This window comes from Nipponia nippon, unplaced genomic scaffold (genome assembly GCF_047370975.1).
Source record: "Nipponia nippon isolate SJK-2023a ecotype South Korea unplaced genomic scaffold, ASM4737097v1 scaffold_18, whole genome shotgun sequence".
NCBI lineage: Eukaryota > Metazoa > Chordata > Aves > Pelecaniformes > Threskiornithidae > Nipponia > Nipponia nippon.
Genome location: NW_028262334.1, coordinates 5,690,362 through 5,717,093, shown reverse-complemented (window position 1 = coordinate 5,717,093; position 26,732 = coordinate 5,690,362). Strand labels below are relative to the sequence as shown.

At 40.6% G+C, this 26,732-nt stretch overlaps 1 protein-coding gene across 4 annotated transcripts in view; it reads right to left on the bottom strand.

The window, feature by feature from the left end:
- The window catches only part of TMEM132C (transmembrane protein 132C), a 223,265-nt gene that overhangs the window by 54,080 nt on the left and 142,453 nt on the right, over window positions 1-26,732 (bottom strand). For all 4 annotated transcript variants that reach the window (XM_087754856.1, XM_087754855.1, XM_087754854.1 and 1 more), the window contains one exon: window positions 3,573-3,756. In XM_087754856.1, the coding sequence (XP_087610982.1) occupies window positions 3,573-3,756 (184 nt within the window). The remainder of the gene's footprint in view (window positions 1-3,572; window positions 3,757-26,732) is intronic.

Here is a 26,732-nt window from a genome sequence, read left to right as displayed (position 1 = left end):
CCGTAGTGTTCACCATAGCAGCATCACTACATTGGTGTTTCTTACTTGTATATGCTATTTAGCGCAGTAGTTAGGCACGCAGAACATGGATTCTACTAAACTCTCTCTTTTGACTGTATGATGAATTTCCATTGATTTTTCAGCAGCCGTATTCTACCACTTGCTCTCCTGATCCAAGTCCTATAATGCGCTTTTAAAATTCCGGGTTCAGTTCTTACTGACAATGTCAACTGTTTAATCTCTTTCATTCCAAAATACTGTAGCAACAATCGCACTAACCTTTTGAAGACCCCCTTGTTTTTCATCTTACTACTTTTTTTGTAATGTAATCAGGCATAGGGCAATAAAAGATACATGATCTTTCTTGCTTCATAAGTTTGGAATTGCTCACATGAGACATACTTTACTCTGTGAGTCAGAGACAACCTTTATGTTAAACCAAGCAAAAGTTTGCTGCTTTTATCCTCAAAAGACAGATGAGGATGCCCATCAGACCAATGGCAGAGACTCAATCAGATCCTACATCCTAATCCAGTACAATACCTTTAGGCAGCTCCTTCTTTCTTTTTTTCTGTCCACCTTTAAAAATTCTAAATGACAGATTTTACTTTTGATGTTAGCAGTTTTACTGTAGGAACACTCCATGCTTAAATCAACAAAATCTGTGCTGCTTTTGGCTGGGGTAGAGTTAATTTTCTTCCTAGTAGCTGGTATGGGGCTCTGTTTTGGATTTGTGCTGAAAACAGCGTTGATAATACAGAGATGTTTTCTTTATTGCTGAGGAGTGCTGACACAGAGTCAAGGCCTTTGCTGCTGCTCCCCCCACCCCAGCAGCGAGGAGGCTGGGGGGCACCAGGAGCTGGGAGGGGACACGGCCGGGACAGCTGACCCCGACTGCCCACAGGGCTATCCCACACCGTAGGATGTCATGCTCAGCATCTAAAGCTGGGGGAAGAAGAAGGAAAGGGGGGATGTTCGGAGTGATGGCCTTTGTCTTCCCAAGTCACCGTTACGCATGATGGAACCCTGCTCTCCTGAAGATGGCTGAACACCTGCCTGCCGATGGGAAGCCGTGAATGATTCCTTGTTTTGCTTTGCTTGCGTGCATGGCTTCTGCTTTACCTATTAAAGTGTTTTTATCTCAACCCACGAGTTTTCTCACATCTACTCTTCTGATTCTCTGCCCCATCCCACCAGGGGGAGAGAGCGAGCGGCTGGGTGGGGCTTAGCTGCTGGCTGGGGTTAAACCGTGACAACTTTACCCTCTAGAGGATTATGAACCACACTTGCTGATAAACATTGAGATTTAATTTCTGTGCACAATAATGCACTGTTGCTTTACAGTGTGCAGCTGAGATAAAGAGCATGGTCCGACTTCTCAGCAGATACAGTATCATCCTCTTTCTTTTCAGTGTGACTTTAGTTTCCGAACAGGAGAACTGCCAGGTAATCAGCTCAGCTAGAGATTAATGCCTAAATGAAGAAAGCACCCTGGCTGGATATTCAGTGTTAGCTAACAGAAAACTCGGAAAATTCCCTTTATCTACTAATATCCTGCTAGCAAAGCCAATTTTGCATTGGTACCCCATCCGACTGGATTCTGTTGACACAGTATATTTTGGCTCCAGCCAAGTGTTATCACAAGGTACAGAAATGAGATAAGCAAACACAAGAAACCTTTACTAAGAGAAAGGTTTAATGATTTCATTGTTTGAACCCTTTGCACAACCCAGAGTGCCTAGTGGTACATCTGTTGGGAATAAAGGATCTCGCCTTATATGATTTATAGAATGCTAAATTCATTCATTTAGACCTCCAGTTCTTAGAGAAACCCTAGTAGGTAGATAAATTTTAATCTTGAATAGACAAAAGTCTGCAAGTAAATCTTAAACCTTCTACGCAAGTGCAAAGGCATTAGACCCTGATATGAGATATTAAAAAAAAGTTTTGATTCCCTCAGATATGGAATACAGAGAAGAAGCTGATTAATTCTTTCAAGAAATGAACAAGAAGATGTTAAGTCTGCCAGTAGACAGATGTCTATCACTTGGTACTGGAAGGCATCTATTTCAAAATAAAATCTGACCACAATAGCCTTCCTTTACCCACATTGTCAAGTCTTTACAGGACTGATGCTCAAATATGTATTCCCTGTTCAACTCCACAGGTAATGAGGACAATTAGTTCCCTCTCAGGTCTGGAATGTAGCACAGGCTTTCTGCTGACTTAACAGACTTTGGATCAGGAAATTGCTGGGCATGACCTCATTTGATACAAGCAGCAGTTTTACTCTTCAAAGGGGAAGAATATATTGAAGACCAGGACTTCCAGGAAATAATACTCATCTAATTATCTGCTGCAAACCACTGCACACTGTAAAAAGAAAAGACTGACAGAATTTCACCACCAAGATTATGCACAGGAGAGGTAAAATTCACAAGTGGGATGGATACGTCTAACTCTTCTTCCAAATCCTGAGCTCTAACACTGACTAATGGTAGCATGTACAGCTCCTCTATTAATTGCCACTTGGTCCTGTCCTAGGTAGCTGTCAGCTTGGTGCTTCTCCCTTTCCTGAGGTTCGGCAGGACTTCCAAAATAAATGCTCAGTGCCTACTTCACCTATGAGCATGGAAAAAGTTCTCAGCATGTACCTAAACCCCACAGAAAATAAAAAGCCTACCTAAAAACAGTGCACCTGAGATGCTGGTGACTCCAGTGAAATTTCTTGTTTGCTTGACTTGGAGCAGGAATTTAATCCTAGGTTGTTCACTTGCAGGAGGGGACCTTAACCGCTAAGTCTCATTGCTCCCACTGTCCCAACCTTGCTTTGCAGAAGTAATTGCATCTTCACGGGGCCAGAGAAAGAATAGGAGACACTGCTTCCACAAATCACATTTGTGAGCCTTGTAAAGACAGGCAACGGGTGTGATTTCATGGGGAGGTAGGTAGCCCACAACTGGTGGTGCTACAATGCTGAGTAGATCAAGCAGATTTTAACCCAAGGCCTTTTTCCACATGAAAGTCTATACTACTTTTTTTTTTTAAATATATTATTGAGGTTATTATTATTTTCTGTTTCTTCCTTGAAACCACAGGTTCTTACACTATTAGGGAAACAGCCAGTGAAATTAATATTAGCCTCAGCCTCCTAAGGACCAAGCACCTTAGGCTTTAGCAGAAAGTGCTCGAGGTCCTCTAAAGTTGTTCTACAGCTTGCAGGTTCAAGCCATGTAATGGCAATTAGGAATGGGAAGGTAAATCTACTTGGCCTTGTGTTACCAAGCTGGTAGCCTGGAGGGAACCATGCATGACAGAAATTCAGGATTTAAAGTCTGAGAGAGATTTTTAAGTGGCAGAATCCCTTTCCTCTGTGGTAAGTTTATAAGAACTGAAATAGTGTGATGTGTACAGACCATTAAATGAGGGCATGATTTTAGCAAGTAGTCCTCTACAGCTGTAAAATGGGGAGGCAGGGCAGACAACACTCCTTTGCAAGTCTGAGGCCTGGTATACGTTTTCTCAGACCACATACAGATCAGGTGGAGCAACATGCTGAAACAGTTTCTTACCATGGCCAATGGAACAATTCCAACCAGATCCTTCTGGCAGATGAAGATTTCAGACAAGGTTATGTCTGTTGTCCCCTTCCGAGGGTATTCCACCTGCCAGGTGATGGGCTGCGTCCCAGAAAGGCTGCTGAAACTGGCTATTTCAAAGTTCATCTGCACGACCTCATTGAATAAACTGTTACTTCTGAAAAGAGGAAAACAGGGAAAGGGAAGAGCTATTACTTTCACTGAAGAAGGCAAATGAAGTGAATCATATTAGCTACTAGAAAATGCAGCTATTTATATGCAGATATAATACAAGGCCTTTTCCAATCTACAACTTCTTCAGAGCATGCAAACTGGAATTATTCAGAATGGGTCAGCTGCTCTTACTATGTACACTATCTGGAGGGATAAAACCCAAGATATTGTATCTGATGAAAGCAAAATATACTTATTCCATTACATGTTTTTTATGATTTTGCAAGTATGATTCAACCCTATTGCAAGATGGATTTGACCCTGATCAACCAATGTTAACTCCAGTGCAGCTCATGAAGACTGAAGAGCTCAGAATTAGCGCAGCCAAAAAGAAAAGCAAGATTAATTGTATATGTCCACCATCAAAATCACCTAAATCCTTGGCAATGAAATTCAGTGTAACTAAAGTTCATATATGCTGCATGGAAGCCATTAAAAAAATTAACACGATTAAATGGCAAAATGACAAGATTAGTCTAAACTTAGAGGTACGCTCTGGAAATTAAAAACCCGGGCAGCTGAGACCAAATAGAAAGAACAAAGCTATGGCAGGTAAAACACACTATGAAGTCAGGAGGCATAAGATAATTTGAATAACAAATAAAAAAAAACCATGCTGAAATTCTTTCCCTAGCATTAAATTTCTTTAACTACATGAGAAATAAAAAGAATACATGAAAGAAATTTGCCGGATTATCTGCTAATTTAATAATAAATAAATAAAAAAAAAAAACAGAACAAATTATTTGCATCAGAAATTACACATTAACTTTTCTGCAACTTTCCACAGTGCACTTTCCACAGTGTAGAAAGTCTTAACATTTCATAGAATATTACTTCAACCTAACCCTACACTGTAATAATTTTAAAATTAAGAGAAAGACAGGCATCTTCCTAGCTTCAGTAACCCAGTCCCAGCTTCATCACACCTTTGGATGGATTCATCACATAACAGCTTCAATTTTTTCTTTTTTTTTATGTACAATACACGAAGGCCCATTTCTGAGAAAATCTATCAAGAACTGATCGTGTACAAAGCACTTACATTCTCAAGTGCTAGACTTTCTTTTTACCTCTGAACAGAAATCACCATTTTTTATTACTTAAGACATATTCTGTACTTTACTTTGCATGATTACTTTGAAAGCAAATGCGTTCCCCTGATAATTATTATTTTGATTATGGGTTTTCATTTGGATGGCTTACTCTGAAATGTCTTAATACTGCCTAATGCTTTAAATTTATTTCCTTGCTGTTTTCTTGCTGTGTCAAAAGAGAGACATTGTAACACTTTTGCAATAGTGGTGTACTTCCTCCATGCATTTAAAGAGTGATTTTGTGTAGTAATGCGATAGATGGATGGGGTTAGCAATTCATAACTCAAGACCAGCCTATTCCCATTTGAAGAGTTCCTACTAAATAAATCTTACAGCTTGTAAATACAAGGCAACTGCGATAACTGTAGTTTACATACTTCTGGGACATCTCAAAATGAATACATACTGGATTGAACTTTGCAATTTATTTGAAAGCGTGATTATATGCAAAGATACCTGAATCACCTGAGCTACAGCGTTCATTTAGCTGTTAAAGGCACCATTATGCCTTAGATTAATGACACCTGAAATGCCATTATTTTCACCATTTCTAGATCTGATGCTTAGTAACTGACAGAGAAAAAGTTTTTACGTGTGATTGACTATCTCAGTGCTTTCACTTACGCTAAATAGAGGATAAATTTTTGCATACATCAAAGCTGTTCTAAGAGATAATATATGTCAGGAAAGTTTTCCTGATCAAGAAGTCTACACTTCTCTAAATAGCCTCCGAGCAGATGTGAAATGTGTAGCTTTACAGCAAAAGCCCCACGACTCTACCGGTGGGATCAGAGAGCTCCAGGTGGGAGGCTGGAGGTGGGAAAGAGCTAATTTCCAGCCAGCCTGCTGATTCCTGATGCACTGACTTAGGTGGGGGCTGATCACCTCCTTCTGGCTCCCAGCTCTCGATTCACAACACCTAATTTTCCTTGGTCCTTCGGACAGTTTCTAAGAGTTTCCTGGTGTTCTGCTCATGAGCTGTCCATACTGTTTATCTGCAGCACACACTCGAGCCTGGCTTTGGGCTACCCAGGGGAAATACCCAGAACAAAATTTTTGGGCATCCTGTTTCTATGTAGCATTTCATGGCACACTTAACTGCAGTGCGGACAGCCCACAGCCTGCTGTAGCTGGCCATATCTAGGTATCCACACACTCTTGTAATGATGTCCTGTGATTGAAAACAGGCAGTATGAGGCATCCACATCTTTTCTACGTGGTTCCCAAGATCACCTGCAGCATGAACATTAGTTCAGGCTAGCTGCAGTTGGCATGCACACCTGCAGACGCAGTCGGGAAGTTCTCCAGGGATCACGGTGCAGGCAGGGACTCGTCAGCCTTCAGTGCAGACATAGTTTTTAAAGTTACTGTCTCAGTATTCCTATTCCATATTTCATACATGTATATATATCCTGTAGTTTACAGGGATTCATCTTTTATTCCAACCTAGTAATACGTAAAGGACTCTACTACATCTTTTGGACTTTATATTCTAAGCCCATGATGCTCAATGACTTTGATTATTGCCATCAAAGAAAATGTCAATATTTTTTCATCTATTATGCACGCACATACATATTTGGAGAACTACGTGGCAAACTGCACAACTGTAATGTAAACCGCACTTGACTGCTATTGCCTGAGTTGCATTCTCGGCGATATTATCTGCACTGGGGCCACAAACAACAGCCCGTATCTCTAAGAAGCACTAAACTCCACCACAAACAAGTCTGACATAAACTGACTTCCTTCCTCCCAGATGCAGAGTTATCAGAATCACTCTTCCACCACTGACAGTTACATCTGCCACCATGTAATCTAGGACTAAAATGAGGGACTTGCTGTCCATGCTCTATTTATATACCATCTGTTGCAGTGGGACTTGAGGGTCATACACTCCTAAATCTCTTCTCCGTTCCACTGTAGACATAGGTATCTCAATTTTGCACATGAGGACGGAAGGGGGGGCTATGGGAAACACACAAGGTCATATGGAAGACTGGGACAGGGTAAGGAACTGATTTGCATTTTTTCAAATTTCTTGTTAACTACTGGACCATCATTCTGGTATCGAGATGGAAACGGGAACCACAGCACTTGATTCTATCTTAAATGGTCTGCTGTGTATGCATCTTAAATTTCAAAATCCCTCTGTACACGAAGCATATTTTTGATAACTGATGAGCTATTCTGTAAAAGAAATCACTGCTATCACCTTTTACAACACTGCTTCAAAAACACCTGCTTAATTTGGATTTCCAGTTCTCACCAAGCACTTGGTACCACTCACTGAGCTATTACAGCCAAGTATCTTCTTGACCCATGACAAAGCTAGGCTGCTACTTCCGAGGTGTCAAGCTGTAGTGATGGAGAGATACAAAAAATGGTACCAAAATGCTTTGACAGAATTCTGTAAAACATTGCTAAAATATTTCTTCTGTAAAATACATGATACAAAAATGTCCAAAAATATGCATGCTATAAGATAAAGGTTTTATTGGCATTTTTTGAGGACGACCTGCATAATTATTTCAATGCCTGCATTTGTGAGTAATGGACTCATCTCCTTCCATAGCAATAAAGCCTTTATACAATGTCACACTATCATCAGTTTCCTCCTTCTCTCTTCATACAGAAGAAACAGAGAGATGATCAACAGCTGGGAAAGCATCCACTTGAAAAAAAATATGCCTTCAGAGATGTGTAATGGCTGAGAAAAAAACTTCTCATGAAGCACATTTAATGTTCAGAGCTTGTTCACTGACTGAAACAGCAATTCCTTAATATCCAACATTTAGAAGTGCTCAGCAGCCGGAACAGCAAGTAATTATAAAACTTTTCTAAAGTACACAGCACGTAGTGATTACAAATGAAGCTTCATGAAGGCAGGGCTTCTAAGGAATTGCTCTGGGGTGGATATATGAGTCTAATTTGATTGGATTGAGAGTTCCCCTGGGCCAGTTCACTCCTTAGATTTATTTTAATTTATAAATATGCTAATCATTCAGGGCTAGATTGGACCACGTGCTTGCACAAGGGAGTAAGGACTCCCTTTGATCTGCTAAACAGCCACTCCAGCTCTGGGTCTGAGCACACAGGTGTAAGTGAGGAGCACTGAACCTGTAGTTACTCCTTTGCTGGAGCAGATGGGCAATGATTAGGTGCTTCTTATTGGTTACAGCAGCTGAGCCAGCAAGTTAGTGATGGGGTTAGTAATTTACTACTGGCATAAGCTACCAGTAAATTATTACCCCAGGAGAATAGGAGGAACTGTGCTGCAGAGCTGTGTGAATGCTTCTGAGGAACACAGTTTTAGAAAAAGAAGGTGGAACAGAAATATTCTGTTAATGGAGAGATAATAAAAAATGCATAAAAGGCAAAACAGAAGTGACATAGGGAGACACTGCCATGGAATTCACCAGCTCTTGCCAACCATATGGGCAGAACACACACTTTTGATATCAGCTAGTGTTAATTCAACCAGGATTCTCGATTTTAGAGTATTTTTGAGTACGATATTAAGCATTCCTTTGCAACTATTTATTGGTTATTCAAACCTTCAGTGCTCTGAGAAATATTTACCCTTGGAAGGAGATTGTTCTTATACGGATACCCAGGCCTGGCTGTATCAAAAGCTGTATTTAACCCTCTCTTTAACATAGGGGATGTAAAACATGGTATCATGTATACACAACCCACACGTAAGCCCATGGATAGACTCATAATGTGGGTAATACCACAGATACTAGAATGCAAAACAGATTCTGTTTCTCTGCAGAGGTCTAGTAAGAGGTGCAATGATGTTAAACTTGGGGCTTGTACTGGCCACGCATGGCCAGGGCTCAGCTGAGCCCAGAAACAGTGAACCCCAGGCCCAGCGTTGCAAAGGCTTTCACAGGGTGCAGCGGAGAAGGAAGGCAGAGAGTTACTAAGAAAAGCAGCGCAGAGATCTCAGCTGATGCAAGATCCATAAACAAATGGAAATCTTTGTTGAATGCCTGTCTACATGTGTGGACCAGGAGTCTCTGATGAGAGATTTCCAAGTGTTGGGTTACTGCTCTGAGTAATAGAGCAGTTTCGACTCTTAAATGAGTGCATCTTAGGACTGCTACGGGCTAAATCAATAATTTCGATTTATTACAGTGGCTCTCAAAAGAGAAATTTTAAAAAGCCTAGATTAAAAACATTTTTTAGCCATCCTTTACTCCAACAGATTTTTACTGAAAGTGCCTAGGGATCCAGGAATACTTCGACCTGCTGAAAATTTAGCAACTCTTTTCCTCTTTAATGCTATCTAGTTTGACAGTGACATCTTAATGCAAGATCAGCACTTACTACATGAGATAAAAAATCGAAAAGAGTACAAACCCCATTATCCCTCAGTTACACTGCATATCTTACTCTTCACTAAAATTAATGTATTGAAGTATGTTACTACCATGTACAGAGAGAAACTCTCATCAAAAGCCAACGGTCAAACTGGACCCCAGAGCAATCTGTACTTCAGGTCACTTAGATGTATACACCAATGCCTCTTCCCGTCGTAGAAAAGACTGTAATGGGGTACAGGACATATGTTCCTCCATTCCTGTTATTTTCAATTTCTTGCTCCTCCTGCGCCTTTTCCTAACCACATTTGAGAACCGGCCATCTTCAACGGACACACGCTAGGATCAGGCTGAATCACAGTGATTTAAGAAAAATTAACAAAACACACAGATTAGAACCTGATCTGGAAAGTGTGACTGATGAGCACTTTAAAGATGATGAAATTATGGAGGCAGCTCTTTACACATCAATTCACTTACCTAGTCAGCACTCAATGCTAACAAAGGGTGGCTCATTAGCAACCCAAGCTGCTTTGAATCAGACACCTATGAGCTAAACGCTGTAATATCCACCACTGGGACCTTAAGCCATCCATTTCCCTTCTGAAAGACTTGATCAAATGGAGTACAAATGCTTAATAAAAGTTTCTTTCAGCAGGTCCTTAATAAGAGCTGTTACAAAGGTAATTGCTTTGAAAAACTGTGGAAAGGATGTGGTAATTAAAGGAAAATGCCAACTACTGGAGACAAAATGCAGTTTAAATTTCTTATTTTGCAATATTAGCCTAGCTTTCATCTTTAAACCATAAAAACCAGCAGAGGAGAAAGGAAAGGATGATCTATTTTGGCAATTAACAGATAGGGAGGACATAATTTCATGGAAAACTACCACATTAAAAATATTATGAAGGTCTTCAAAGGAAAATACGTGAGGTATAACTTAACAAACTCTTGAGCAACATAACATAATGTATATGTGTATCTTCAAAAGGATGATATAATGCTGTACTTGATTTCTTCATACAGTCCAGATGAGAGTAGATTAGTTAATAAGGTTTCTTAGCTTTCTTGTCATAAACTGTGATATAAAACATAGCTTTTTGATTAAGGTATTGGACTGAGACAGGAAATCTCATTTCACTTCCTAGCTCTTCCACAGCATCCTTTAATGACCTCAGGCAAGACATGAAGATACAGATCCTTACAGCTAAAATAAAATCAATAGGAATTAGGCATCACAGAGCTTTAAAAAACCTCTGGTGTCTTTCTGCTACTTTAGGCACCTGAATACAGTACCTTTATCGGGTTGGTCCTAAGCCCCAGGATCTCAGCTGGGTTCAACCACATGCCAGGTAGGAAGGAGTCAGAAGACCACTCAGGGTTCAACTGCTGCGTTATGGTGAGAGCTCCCACTTGCGAGGGAAATTCTTGGCTGATGAAATATGCACTGCCTGGGTGGCCTAAGGTAGAGGAGCCTGGGGTGTGATCTTTCTGTGCCTTTATTTCCCAGTTGAACAATGTGAACAATATTTTTTTCTTCGTGTCAAACAAAAATTAAGAGTATGCGATGTCTGACTCCTCTGTACAAGCCTTGCCCACAGATGCTAATCTCAGTGCTGTTAACTGGTATCCTAGAACAAACAGCAAAAGCCATGTTGCTAATTTGAGTACAGAAAACCAGAAATGCTCCTCTCTTGGACAGGCAGAAAGCTGAACGAGACAGTACCTAAAGGAGGGAGACCTGACTGGGGATCACGATAACTCATCAATTTCTTCCTTCTATGCAGAGCATTTTTTTAGAGTCACTAATCACCAATAAATGTTGTGGTCAAGTTAGCAGGCTCATTAGTCTTCTCTGATACTACATCACATCCAGGCACAAGGTAGATGAGATTGATTTTTCCCTTTTCCCAAAGGAAGAAGGCATGTGACCCTCTGCCTCAGACTGGTGCCATCATATAAAGGCTATGTGCAAATCCCAGTACTGAGCTATCATCATCTCCCACCTTTATTTCATTTTCCATTCACTTTACACAAGATATTAGTCTGCTAATGTCTTCATTATAATTTCAGATAACAAAATACATAGGCAGATTGGTCAAGAAATAAGCTTTCACAGTGATTCATCATCTCTTCCTGCCTCTGAGAAGGACATTTTCTACTTAGTATTCATTCAGTGCTGGAATCTCTCCAGAATCACTGTAAGCAAGCAGTATTTTCCTCTTTTGGAGACAGCAAATGTTTAAGCACTGAAAATCTTCCAAGGGACATCACTGGAAAGGAGACCCTGAGCAGAGATTTTCAGAGAGATTCACTCCAAACCCAGTGCTTTCAAACGGAGAAAGGAAGTCAGAATCATTCCAATCATCAGCATTAGATTATATGGCTCTTTCAGCCTCCTAAAAGCAGCAAGATGAGATCAAATACACAAAAGCATGTTTTATCATTCACTTTTAATTGCTTACTTTAGCAGTTTGGGGGCAGACAGTGAAACATACTCAGAGACAGGAGAACACATTTGAAAAAGCAGCCTATAGAACAGATTTTCTGATTCCAAATATCTTGCATGTGTGTTCTATTCCATTTATAAGTAACAGTACCCCTAGAATTCATACAGAACAAGGTACTTCATTTACTAAATCCATTTATGAGTTGGACGGACTCAGCCTCCTCTTTCAGTCCCCGCTTGTGTCTGTCATTCATACCAAGCCCTACTTGCAGAAACTACAATGCAGCATGACTCAAGAGACAGGTCACCAATTTCTTGAGCGTGCACTCCTGGCTACCAAACTGATATTCTCCAGGGGGATATAAAAAAAATCAAGGTACCCACAATTAGCAATGAGATTTTGAAAATATGATCAAAATGGCACAAAGGTGTAGAAGGGTCTGGTTGCTGGTGTAGCCCCAAACAGACTACCCATCCCTTCCAGTGAAGATGTGTCAGTTGCTGTTGACATGATCAGTTGCTTTCTTTAATAACTGGTGACCAATACTGTACTGTGCCAGACACTTGTGGTCTGTTATGCCCTGAAATGACACATTGATCACAGAAAGGGATGCAGCCGAACTGCTGATTGCTATGCATAACATCCCTCCAGGTATCGCTCATGGAGATGTAAGAGCATCAGGCATTTGCACCTGTTTTGAAACAAACTGAAGATGAAACTGCATTATGGATCAGGTGGCAAGACAAATCACATTCATATGTAACTGCATATGTAAATCAGATGTGTGATATGCACATCTAATTTACAAGTCAGGTGTCTTCAGATTCCTGTTCCTATAGTTTTTACTGTGGTTTTTTTTTTTTACTGCTCTGCTAACATATCTGCTTTTGGGCTATGCTTGAAACTCCAAAAATATTTGTGCATAACGATCCCCAATTCCTTTTCAACAGGGTAGCTGCACATGCCTCCTGGTTAACCTAGAAAGTTAACCATTCACCAGGCGTGTAAAGTTGATAAAATATCTGCGTTTTGTAGAGGCAATGGATGTAAAGAAAGCACACATTTAATGGCATAGTAAAGGAAAAAACCCGTAACCATATAATATTATGGTGAAACAATGAAGAAAGTAACTCAAAGGTGAACTAAAGTAGTTTTTTCAAACTCACTGGCCATGAACAAAGTTCATGGGGCAATGAAAAGTCAAGCTTGCGGGTGACAGCCCCATGCTCTCCCCTACATTGCATCTGGGCACGATTGCAGCTTTTCAAGTTCAAGTGCACAAAGAAAGTAAAGGGATTTTTCAGATCAGAAGCAATGATCGACAACTGGTTGGCGGCAGCTATCTGAAGAGACCTCCAATTTAGCTGAAAAGCTTTTCTAGGTGTCTGTGAAGCTGCCTGAATAGGGAGTAAAAGATCTTGAAATTATCTGCGTCCTTTGATAAGTAGGCTCAACAGCTACAATTTCAACACAGAGAAAACTCAGTTTGTGTGGAGTCCCTTGGACCAGAAGCCACAGGGAATTGAATGATACTGTGTACAATCTAGAGCTAGAGAATATCAGCCCGGGGAAGGTGGAGAAGTAGTTTTATTTCTAGAAAGTCAATATATTTTTGCAAGCTTCACTAAGGAGCAGTCTGCAGCAGGAATATATTCCTTTTCCTCAATCTCAGGTCATACCTCCTGTCTCAGACCATATTATTCCCCTTACTAGTATTTGTAGAATATATGATATACTCTTTTAATCCTACTCTTTTCTTGTAAATTCTCTTTAATGTTGTATGCTGCTCACATGGTCTTTACTATGCTAAAGTAAAATACAGTTAGGGTAAAGCAGAAACTCAAACTAGTCTAAGGAAAAGAGAGTCTGAGCAGTAACAGTAGGATAAATATTGAGCTCAGCTGAAACTCCACGTAAATGGGAATGACATAGGTGAAAAATGACAGGAAAGCAGAGTCAGGTATAGTGGTCTAATTTAGATCTACCCATTATTTGCAGGTGTACTTACACTTTAGGACACTGTCCTGGATAATTGTAAAGACTGGTCCACTCTGAATAGATATGTCCAAAAGTTATCATCACAATGCTGACTAATAATATTTTGTTCTTTCACAATCTCTGTAAACTGCAACTATGCAGCATGATCTTGCAAGGTCGAACTCGCAAAGGAACATTTTACCCTCTCTTGGTGTAGCTTTGTTGCAGTGCATTGAGAGTTTATAGCATAAAACTGTGACAAGCACTGTAAAACCAAGGCTGTGCATGGAGAAGTGTGAAGGACAGGAAGGCGGGGGAAGTTTTGAAAGCGTTACTCACATTAAGCCTTCCATCCCCCCATTCACTATGTCGGCATCATCAGGCTGGCATTTACATGGTGACCATAAAAAAAAAAAATGTTTAGCTATCCAGGAGGAACACACATTTAAAACCCCTCAATGTATATTATGCATGCAGTTTACCAAATCTGTCCTCAAAAGATATGAAAGGAAAAAAAAACAACCCAAAGCCCAAAAAGTGTAGGATAAGGTACATACTGACATTAATCAAAGAACTCCCCTGAGAAGGGGAAAAGAGTAAGGCAGCCCATCTGACACTGAGTAACATCCAAACACCCCATCATAAGGAGGGAAGTTTCCTAAAGTAAGATAGAGGCAATATAGGTTAGACAGTAATAAAAAAAAAGAACTTTTAGCTTTTTCTCTCTATCTTTCTACTTCCCCTGAAGGGGTAAAGAGGGAGCGGAAGCTGCAGGAGCCATTTTAGACAAAGAATCTCCGTCTTGAGTTCACAGTGGAAAACTTTAAAATGCCAGCAGTGGTTGCTGGGATGTTATATTTCCCTTTCCCTTCTTCTTCCTTGTCTGTTTTCCATTTCTTTTTACCTTCCCCTTCTTTCTGCATATTAAAACAAAAATGTATGATGGAGAGAGCTGATGCTAGTGCATATCCTGGGGAAATGAGACAAAAATGTGACCAACTTCTTCAGTCTGCAGTTATAAACCAGCTCTTATTCAAATTTACAAAAATCGTGGACCCCAGGGCTTTCAGCATCTGTAGTTCTGGAAGTCTGATGGACAAACCTTTATTTTACAGTTCGTAAAGCAAAGCTTAACAACGCTGCCTTCCTAACACCATCCACAGCTCTCACTCATTGTAAATTTAAAAAGAGGCTTATTAAAAGCGGAACCAACATAAATATTGGAGGTAGATCCATTACATTTCATGATACAGTTATTTCGTGGCTCATTCCAGTAGTTCACTTCTCCTGTTCAAGGATAATAAAAGGAAGAATGTCCCCATGACATTCAATGGCAGAAATGTCATTGCTGAAGTGCCTATGATGTGCAATTAACATTTTTAAGGAGTCATTTAAAAGGATACTGTCAAGGCTGATAGATTTGAGATTACACCAACTATCTATGTTTGGATTTCTGCATAATTCAGCATCTCCCTAGGTAGTTTACCCTTTCACTTCTGGATATTTATATTTTTCTTTCTCCTTATGTGGACTGTATTGAGGGTACTTCATGCATTTACCATTGACTTCTCCCCCATTGCAACATTATAAAGTTGCATTACAATTGCAATCATCAGAATTTCTATCCAAAAAGTTTTCATTTTTTTAATGTTCTGCTTTCCTCAAGCAACCTGTAATTTTCACAACACAAAATATTTTGTTTTGGAGCAAAAAAGTTGTGGGACAAAAATAGTTCGGTGTTAGGGTGGAGTTAAAAAAAAAAGTAAAGTCATTCTCTGTTACTAATGAAGACATCACCAGCAGGATGGAGACTTCAGGTCTAGACTCAGTGTATTTGCGTGGAGAAAAGAAGTCCTGGATCTTTGTTTCTTGGCAGTCCTATCTGACACCTCTGCTTAATAGAACGAAAGAGCAGGAAAATACAGAAGATATTTGCTATAGCAGAAAAACTGTCTTTAAGGAAAATGTTCATCAAAGTTTCTGGGAGATGTCAGCTACTTTTTAAAGATTTCATTGGACGACGACGACGACCGAATGTTTGTGTTTGCAGCTAAAATGTTTCTTCTAAGAGCTGATAGCGGACATCAGTTTTCAGGCAGAGGGCAGACGTTCCTGTCTGACTGTCAGGCACATGAAGAGCAATGTGTCCTCAATATTTCAAGAAGACAAATGAAGGAGACACGATCCTAATGTTAAATGGCCTGTGAGAAAAGCAAGTGCCTACTCGACTGACAAAACACTTACAGATAAACTCCAAGAGCAACTTTGAAGTGATGACTCTGACATCTCTGGTTCTGTCCCAATCTGTTTTTTCCCCTACAGCACCTCAATTAGAAAATAGCTATGCCTAATTTGTTGGGAAGTCTCAGTTTCAAATTCACTAAATCAGGCCCCAATTCAAAGCAAGAAAACACAATGGATTTGGATGATGTTTTTGAGAGATGTCATGCTTTATAGAGGTGAGTACGAAAAAATGTTCATCTTAGCTTGACCCCTAGGAAGAGTGTGGGAGTGCCAGGGGGAACCATAGGCTGCATGGCATCAGAATAGGCTGCATGATATCAGAACACTCTTTAAACAACAGTGGGTTTTTTATTGCGGAAAGTAATAAACAAGAGTCTAGCACAGAATCTCTCTATGCACCATATAATTACACATTAGTCTCACAGCCCAAAGCAAAGATTTAAAAATCTACTATGATTTTTTTCCAAGTAACCATTACTGCCTTTTTATACCCTTCTCTCTATGCCTTTCTGCACTAGGTGAATCAAAAAAGGTTTCTGTGTAATTATAAAAATGACATTGAGGGGACACTGTCAAAAAGAAGGAAAAAAGATTCTAAAGAACAAGCCTTCCCTTTGTTATTGAAATCTTCAACAATATTAGTCACCACTCCTGCTCTTTGCTGACTTTCGACGCTTTGCTTGATCCGACAGGTGGAATTAGACTGATGAAAGTCCAGCTTTCCAAGGCTCTGAAGAAATGCAAAGCTCATGTGCACACATAGCGTATGTGTGCAGGATTAGAGAGGTGCCATGCCCAGTGAAATGAGAAAGAGCACAAAGAAGCAGGAGTAATCACGTTCACGAGGAAGACACAAGTTTAAGATAATGCACCTATGACAACACTGTTTCTTACAAAATCATAATCTTTCATCAGCAGGCTGGTGGCAGCACAGGTCTGAAACAGCTATTTGGGATGCATGGGAAGAAGTAGGGGAAATTAATGATTTGCAGTCACGTGGGGCGAAATTCACCACTGTGTGAATTTGTCCTACACAAATCCACGTATCAGAGCTGAACTCCGAGAGTCAGACTGCAGAGAAGGAGACTGCCTGCTGACTCACTCCTGAATCACAGATAGGCTGCCTTCTGCTGCTTCAATCTAACCAGTAGATAAGTAAGTCCAATTAGTTTAATTTCAAAACTAAAATTAAGGGTTGTCTTCTCTCTAAGTGAAAATGGAACGTGAAAAGAGTAGAAATTCAATCCTACGGGGAAATCCTCGCGAGAGTGTACGTTATCAGATTTGCAGTCCTCTTCTCCGGGAAGGTACTTGCAGGAAGCAATGAAGCTTGATGAAATTTGCAGGGGTGAGAGTGCCACGTGCTCAGGTTCTTTGCCAGTTTCTAAAGGTGAAGTTTATTTTCAAAGAACTGCCCGCATCCCACTCTGCGCTTTGAATGATGGTCTGAATTGGTGTGAATTTCATGCATAAACGTTTCCTTCATTTTATAAACAAGGTTTGATTTGGATCAGTAGTAACTACTTACTAATGATCTTTCCACTAAATCTCCAGATCTCAAATCCTATCCATTTGTCTATCAGCCATCTCTTGACCCAATTTGCCCCCCTGTAATGCTGCATCAACTACTTTTGCAGAAAGCAAAAGCTCGATGCCAGCAGAGACTTTAAAAATTACAGATGTCATTAACCATTCCTTCCTTAACCCCAAGTCAGAGGACCTGTCCTTAGGAGTGCAAACGGCCATGTTACTGTGGATTGCCAAAGTACCACTGCCCAGCTGAGCCCCAGGCGTTCACCTTGGCATGCTGTTCAACTGGGGTAATTCAATTGCATTTACACCTTTGTCTGTACGTTAAGAAATCTTCTTGCGCTCGTTAATTGCTCCTGTATGAGAACACCAGCAGAACAGACTCCACAGCTGTGTGAATGTCAGATAAGAGACAATTCTTAAAGACAACCATTAGACGTCTGTCAGCCCAAGCTGTGCTATACTCTCGTCTGAACTGCCAATGGGAAAATGCACTCATAGCTGTATGCAGAGAAAATCCAAGAACACTGTCATGGATTCTTATTTGATAAAGCAGGCTTGCAGGAGCAGTATGAAAAAAGGTTAAAAAGGGGGAAGGATGACAGCCAGCTAGACCGGGTGGTCCTGGAAATTAACAGCACAAACATAAAGGAGTTTGCCCCTTCCGGCCTCTTCCCAGCTACAGATCCTTAATCTAGTTTGATTTTCCTGGGGTAGCAATCTGTCAGATGCATCCCCTTCAGAACAAGATTATAAAAGGAGTGAATCATGGACACATTATTATTCCCCTCAGCATGTGGCACTTTTTCTTTAAATACAGAAACCGTAGCGTGCAGGAAATGATCCATCTATTAAAATTTGTGTCAACATCTCTCAAAACTCTTGAAGCTGTACAGTGAATACAGCTACCCATTCTCCTGTGTCTGAAAAATCAGTATGATGACAACACTGAAATATGTTACATGCGACACTTTGGTCCTGACCTTACTTTCACTCAAGTCAATCGGCGTTCTGCTTTTGATTTTGATGGGAGTGGGGCCGCTGTTCCATTGTCACCTCTCCTGTACCCTCAGGCACTCTCTCCAGCAGCACTGTCAGCTTACAGAAGCCAGGGCAATTACAAAGTATTTTCTGATGCCCAAGGCGAACCAAGAGATGACCTTTCCACCAGCAGAGAGCTGCTTATAGGCTGCTATTGAATATTCCACCAACTGTAATGCTCTGCTCCCAGAGATGACCTGGCTGCACTGCATATGAGATGGGTTTTCCTTTTGCTGTCCCTCTCCTCCCCCTAATTCAATGAATTGGGGTCACAGTCTGATTCTCCTCTGTTCTGCACCTTTGTTTTTACCTCCACCTGCGACAAGATCCATGCTTTAGCATCACTTGGCAGAGTATTTAACATCACGCTGCAAAGGACTGGACAACAAGCTGGACAGTAACTCTTCCTTTGCTTTGGGATTATTTCAACAGACAGCGATCTCAGGAATGCACATGGCTGGCTGACTGACTGTCCATGCTCGGCCACGGAAAGTAAACATGTTTGTGCCCAAATTTTTTTGGTCACAAAATAAGAAAACAGTTGTAGCTGAAGTGACCTGAATCATTCAGGTTACCTGAAATACCCTGATCGATACTGTGCCTCGACTACCACAACAGAAACACAGGTGGTGTTGGTTCAATGGAATTCATGCTAAAATAACTGAACAAAAACTTTCACCTCCACAGATTTTAAATTCTGGCTAATACAGAGATAAAATCTCTGTAGAGCAATCTGACATTAAGAGTTGAATTTCCAGGGGTGTTCAACTCTGCTGCTCTGGTGAGGGAGCAGGGCTGAGGCAACATGGTACATACAGAACCGTCAAATACAGGTTACAAATAGCTGCAAATATCCTGCTGTTGCTGACTGCAGAATATCCAGTTTGTACCAGAAAGAAAGAGGTTAATGCATTCTGGATGGAATGGTCTTCAGAGTCTGTTATGCATTCTAAACATGCTCATATCCACATGACATTCAATCTAAAAGATTTTTGAAAATGGACAAATATTTTCTTAATAATTTTCAGCAGCACTGCCAACTCGTCCAAGAATTACATTTCACGAGGAAGTTAGCTTTTATTTTTGCAGATAGGATGTCTGTGCTATCCAGTCCTTTCTATGAAGAGACTTGGCCTTTATGACTAATTTAAAGGGTTTCCCAAAGCAGATGGAACATTTTGAATATAGAAAAAGGGATTTACAGGAATACTGAGCTCCAAACATTCAAATAGAAAGACAAAATTGTGACTAAGGCAATATTGGGAAGTAAGAGGTGCTCTAGGCTATCGGAGATTGTCTCTTCATCCTCAGTAGATGTCACACAGTGTAAATTAGACATTATTTCTTGACATCAGTGGATTTTTACTCGATTCCTCTTGCTGATGATCTGGTTCACAGAATGAAAATGTCTTGGTGAAACGGACAGAGAAAGGGAAGAGAGAAAACAGAGAATATCTTAGCTGGCTGTATTAGATTATCGTACACTACTTCCACGTTCTACCTATGCCAGCAGATAAAAAAAAGCTTCTGGAATTATTGATGTAATTTACTGGCAAGCACAAAACCATCTGTGACAAGCCAAAGAACTGACAACATCGAACTTGTGAATGAAATGCTGTGTGTACGTGTGTGTATACATATATATACAGTGGGAAGTAATAGAGACACAAGAAAACATGTTGGACCGGCTGAATTTGTCAAGCTTAAATTACACCTACTTCCCTTCCCTGTTCTCAGTTCTCAAACTACACATTAGATTTACGTTATCCTTAGCTAGCCAAGAGCTACCGTCAACCTCCTATGATATTAACCACACAACCAGGGCCATTTCCACACGGGAACATTGCCAAAGGCGATTCAGATCAGATCTTCTATTTACAGATAAATTCTCCTTGCTCACTTGCTGCCCCTTTCTCTCTCCCTACTTCAAAGCTCTGGTAGCTGGCCCTGGGTTAAGCAGCAGGCATCTCTGTTAGCTGCATGCTGTCGGCTTACGGAAGTACCACGTGGTCCACTGTTAAGAGTCTGTGTCAAAGCCCTTTCTGGGGTCACGGACTAACTGTATGATCTCACACCAGTCATTTGTCTTGTCTGTCCTTCTATTAAGCCTGTCAAGAGAATTGGCTCAATAGAAGAAAAACAGGAGCTCCTTAAAAATGTATTGGCACATCTGAGTTGAACTTTTTTTGGGTGAAGAAGCTATAAAAAATGACTCTGACGTGAACTTTGAAATATCAATTTGTTAAAGAGGCAGTGATTTCCCTTCCCGAACAATGCTTTTCATGGTGTGAAGCCTTGCAAAGGGAACACGATGTGTATTTAGAAACATTTTCAGAACTATTTATATGAAGGACTGGGTGATGAGAAATGTTTCAAAAACTATTAAGGCTGCCTAAATATCTGTTCTTCAGCAAGCCTACGTTATGGTTTAAAACCTGGCAATATATTTATCAATATTTTCATTCCCAGCTGCATTTCCTGACATTTATGCCAAAGCAAAACTCTTTAAAAAGTCATAACAGGACTCAAGTGTTATTAAGGGTATGATCTAACAAACAAAACAAATGACCTTCATTCACACTTGCCTGATTGTTCTGTGAACTTGCAAACAATAGATCCTGAGCACTTTCTCAGACTCGAAGAAATATCCATCTTGGGTGAAATCATCCATATGCAGAGAGTCAGCAGAAGCTTTAAATGCCTCTAACATACTTCAAAGCAGGACTGAATTATGGCTTAGACTCTGTAACTATTCTCCTTTCTTTCTTGTTACAGTATTCCACTGAATGCTGGCGCACCATTGTGCTAAGTGGTGTATTACAGAGTAGAAGATGGTTTCACGCACCAGGAGACCTTGTGGCCCGCACTGACAAAACAAACCAGAAAAAGAGTGAAAGGATGTTTATTAGTTCCATTTATAAATGGAAAAATCAGGCCCAGAGAAAACAGAGTGTTATCTGTAGCAGCTAGAAACTGGACCTAGCCCCCATTTCAGCGCCTGGACTGCGAGGGCTACCCCTTCCTTCCACGCTCCCGAGCAGCACTTACAAAGGGAACAGAGGAAATCTGTGGGGGATGTGCGAACTGAAGTTCTATCTTCTAAATCACTGTTTGGTGGCTTTGCTGCAAGACTATCCTTGCTCTTTCTTTTCCATGAGTACCTTTCATTTCTCCCACATTGCATCTCAGACTTTGGGGGAATTTCATAATACCACACCAAAAGCTCCCAATAGCAGCCAGAATTGCTTTTACTGCTGTTTAACACAGTACTGAATTTAAATGGCTAATGTATACGCCTCTCTCACACATGAACACAAACTGCATAGCAAAACTTTAATTTATCAAATTAAAATGCACTATAGCACGAATTTATTGTATCACTGCTCAAAAATGTTTTTATGCATTTGATTTTTTTTGGTCTTTTATGGTTTTGGCAGTAGATGGAAAGCAATCAAGGTTCCATTTGAAGCAGCCGTGTAAGCAATTCTCATTTAACAGAAGACAATGAAAAATTAATCTGAGTGTAACTAAGTTTTCATAGAAACAACAAAACCACTCAGACATTATCATCTTCAACAGCTGTTTACTGACTTCATTTACAAAATTACCTGTCAAATTTTACTATTTCCCCCAAGAAAAAAAAAGTCAACCCCAAGTACCTCTCTGAGTTAATAAAATGTTCCACGTGTAACAGGATCCCTTTCTTGCAATCATAATACTTAGCAGGGAGGTGAAATAATGTTCAGCACTCCCTCTCCTGCAGGTTTCAATTCTACACTTTTAACTACAGGAAAAAAATGCAAACATGGCTGATTGGTAAAAGCCTGGGTATTTTCCTCTCTCTCTCCCACTCTACGGAACATCTGTCTCCTCTTTTCAATGGGCAAAGCAACATTTGTCATTCCTGGAAAGCTGTTTACTGTAAAACAATCACAACTTTCTCAACATATAATGAAAACACTTGAAGGAACTACAAAAAGGGATAATAGCAGAATGGAATATTTTTCTGGTGACAAGCTTTATCATCTGGGGATGCATATCCCAGGATCAGTTTCTTTCAGTGATGAATCTGGTCCGAAGAATTTGTTTAGCTAGAAGAGCACATGCCGTTGGTTAATACTACGCAATGTGCACAGTGGGAAGGATGCCAAATAACCATCAGAAGGGGATGGAAGGGTTCAGGGAACGTGCTGCCTGGCAGTCTGATCCCCGGGCACAGAAGCCGACAGGGGATGGGCCAGCCTTCTGACAACTGCAGGAGTGGTTGCCTACCCAGCAACAACCAAGTCATCAGCTTGGTATCTCAGGAAAGAGAGGAAGAGAGAAGTAAGAAGACAAATACAAAACGGCTGAATTAATTGTCCCTCACATGCCTATTCCCAGGCTGAATGAATGCTCTCAAAGGCTGTCTCAAGTGCTGTTGCTGTGCCTGACTCCAGATTTAGGAGATGGGAAGGAGTTAATTATTGAAGGGCAGCTACAGTGAGTGGGATTCACTGCTCCTACTGACTTCCTTAATGGTGGTAAAATGTGCAAATCCTGTGGACTGTAGCTGAATTTAAATTACAATGCTTACAAAATATAAAGCCTAAAAAAGAGGATTTATACGTGAGCAGATTTAGCCGAGACACAGACTCCCTCAAGACCTACGTTTTGTTTACATGCAAAGTAGACTATGCCTCCTGAATGACTTTAAATCCTGATGACAATTATTTATATATCTATCCACCCTCCTAACATGGTTCTGAACCATAATTCCTGCTGCTAAATGCCCTGGGGAATATCCACTAGTTATAGGTTCATCCCTATTTTCTGGCCATTGTCCAGCAAACCACTTTCAATGTGTAAACAGTCCTGCTGCCTTCACTGGGTCTACTCATATGATGCATAAGATCATAAGAACATGTTGCTTAAATAAAAACATAATATCAACAACAATAGCAATACTAATACCTTTCTCTTACTGCTTTCAGACATAATATTTTATGCACAGCTCTTGAGAGTAAAGTACTATTATCTTATTTTATGATATACAAGCTGGGGAACAGAAAAATGAAGGGACTTGCCCAAGGTGATCAGGAGTCCATCGGAGAAATGGGGATACAAACAATAAGTGCATGGTTAAATTGAGTACCAAAGATTTTGTAGAGCTCTGCCTACCATGTGAGTGAGGCTTTGAGTACTCTGACGTTGTTATAAAGAAAATCAGCGAGGTTATATAGTAGGAATCAAATATTTTAAAAATTATTTGCATCTACTATCACGTTAACCAGTCCAGCTCCATCTTATCCAGAAAGTGTAATGAATATTTAATTCATATTAAAGCTAAGCAATCACAAAACAAAGGCTTTTATATACTCCTGACCCAGCTGCAGGAATAAACTTGAACACTTTCCACTGTTCTAAATTTCTTAACAACCATCAATATACACTTAATTAGAATGGATTATAAAAAAAAAAAAAAACAACCCAAAACCAAACATGCAGTATCATCTTTAAACAAAAACTAGTAGCTTAAAAGGTTTTAAATTCTGAAAGCGGGAAATATTTCTTGAGAAAGAGAAAAGGCAACACACCAAAGCAAGCCCTCACAGCCTCTTACAAAAAGATTTCTATCCACAGTCATATCCATATGGATTTTACATTCGCTCTCAATCATACCTATCGAAGACTTTGTATATGGTCAAGCTGACTGGTGTGGGAAATGTTAACAGGAAAAACTGCTGCAATCTGTATGCAGTAAAATGAACCAGAGGTAGACTCAGATTATCTTTCTGTCTGGCTTCCACTGGCATGTTACTGTAATAAACCTTGGCAATTTGTATCCGTGTCATCTGGATCCAGGAGAAAGAGTGAGCAGTGGCTGCAATTTGCCAACTGCATTTTTGTCATCAAAAAAGGCAATGGCATCAAAATAGAACTGTTTCCATCAAGCATTACAAAACTATATGGACTTGTAGATTTTATTGTCCTTCTGGTCAAGGAATATCACAGGGAAGGACCAGTAAGAAGTTGCTGCTGTTCCTTATGTCTTTGATCAACAAACTCTCTACAGTCTCCAAAGCTGTCAAAACAGCCACTTTTCAGCAGCATCAAATCCACTGTCAAATGGAAAAGGAAGGAAGGTGACATAATTCTGGAAAGTTATGGAGACCATCCGAATAAAATTGGGTATTGAAACATTATGAAGATGGGCCAGGGCACCGAGAGCTCTCATTATGAGCCTCCCCTGATGTTAAATGGCCTGGAGATGGCTGTTCAAACTGCACTGTCTGCTGTTTCCCTAGACTAGTCATTTCCTCCAAGGCACAAAATTAAAGCAGTGATGGATGGACTACTCTGCTGTTTATCTGGCCCAGTTTCACAATGTGGCAGTGTGTAACTGTTGAACTCCAGTTAAAACAAAGGAGGTGCAATAAAAAGTTTCTATGAACATCCTTATTGAGCTTAAAGGAAGAGTTTATTATTGCTAAGTCACATAGCAGAGAATGAAAGATGGGAATGAGGACTGTCACCTGCTTACACTAGAAAGGAACAAGAACAAACATGACTATTGATTTCACATTAACATTGCTATTTTCAGCTGTCTCCCTGCTTGCTGTCCCCCCTCCTGCCTCAAACAGCGTGGACACCCGCCAGGGCCCTCTGGGCAGTCAGCACAGGGGCGATCCTCTGCTCCCAGAGCGTGTTCAGCACAGCCCTGCTTCCCCCTGCGGCTCCACGTGGCAGCTCCGGAGCAGGTCCCCGCATCTCCTCTCTTACTTTCTCCATTCTAACGGCACAGTTATTTCTTTGCACTTCCCCTGCTTTGACCCACAGGGCTCCCTGACTCTCATGCAGCTCATGGATGTTGCTACCACTTGTCCTAAGCTAGACTTCTAACCCACCTATTTTATGTCCTCTACTCCTCAGTCTCAAGTCCTCTGTCTTCTCTGTTGTCAAGCTCAAAATAGAGCTCTTTTCTTAATGCCAGGTTCTTTTCCTGAATCATTCTTGCTATCCCTCCCATGCCAGAGCACTGCTCAAAACCTGGCGTACTCTCCCTATGCTGGACTACAGCCATATCTGCCTTGCCTGCCCATGCTCATTTTGAACTGATAACAGAAACAGCTCCCCCAGTGCCCCAAATACCCATGTTTTCAGCCTCAACTGTGCCCTCCATAAACTTTCTCAGAATCTATAGACAAATTTGCAACAGGAGGTTCCTATTATATATGCTCCCATTTCACAGCTCATTTTTTTACCCCATTTTAAGAAATACTCTTTGTTTTCAGGTTCTGTTGTCAGACATCTGGTTGGGATGGCAGGTGAAATTTCTGGAAGTACCTTAGTTCCACTTTCAAAAGTGATGGGGTAGCTCTGGGGTTTTCAAAACCACAAGTTCCTTTCAAACTCCAGTTGCTTTCAAACACATCTGCTTTCTCCCAGGCAGTGGGAATTTGAGGCCCCAGAGCTTCTGAAAATTCCAATAGGTGTCAAACTGTTGAAATAACTGCTTTTTTAAATTTAGGTACTACAAACTATAGTCATCAAAGTATTTATGCATTGCTTCACTTGGTACTGCAAAGCCTAAGTGAAACAGATGGCCAACTCAGGTTTCCAAAAGTGACTCAGATACTCAGGAGCCCAACTCACTCAGGAAGCCAGTACCAGTTAATCTTCTAAATGTCAAATGGCAATTTTGAAAATAGTACTTTCCATTACCAATAAGGGCCAGAAACTTTGTGCTTTTTAAATGTTTGCTTTGTACCAAGTAATACCCCAGGCTCCACCTGTCTGTGTTTTCATGTTCAAAGGACAAGTGAATACTTGAGTAATGCAGTCCTTACAGGCAGGTCACCAGCAAACCACCCAGCTCTGCAGCACTATAGATTTTTTCTTGTAAAGGGCATTTTTAGGCAACAAGCTTAAGGCTTGTTGAGGGGTAGAAAGCTAAAGAATGTATATAATTAGAATTAGCACCACGGCCTTCCTTTGCTTGCCATAGCTTTAGTAGTAAAGTGCACAGACTGCAACCACCCCACATAAGAGCAAAGTTCTTATCTTTGAGGCCTTAATCGATGTTTAACAGAAATTTAAGCTGAATGAAGGAAGGCTGTGTTAGACAAGTGTCATGGTTTAACCCAGCAGGCAGCTAAACACCACACAGCCATTCACTCACTCCCTCCAACCAGCGGGACAGGGGAGAGAATCAGGGGAAAAAAAGTAAAATTTGTGGGTTGAGATAAAGACAGTTTAATAGGACAGAAAAGG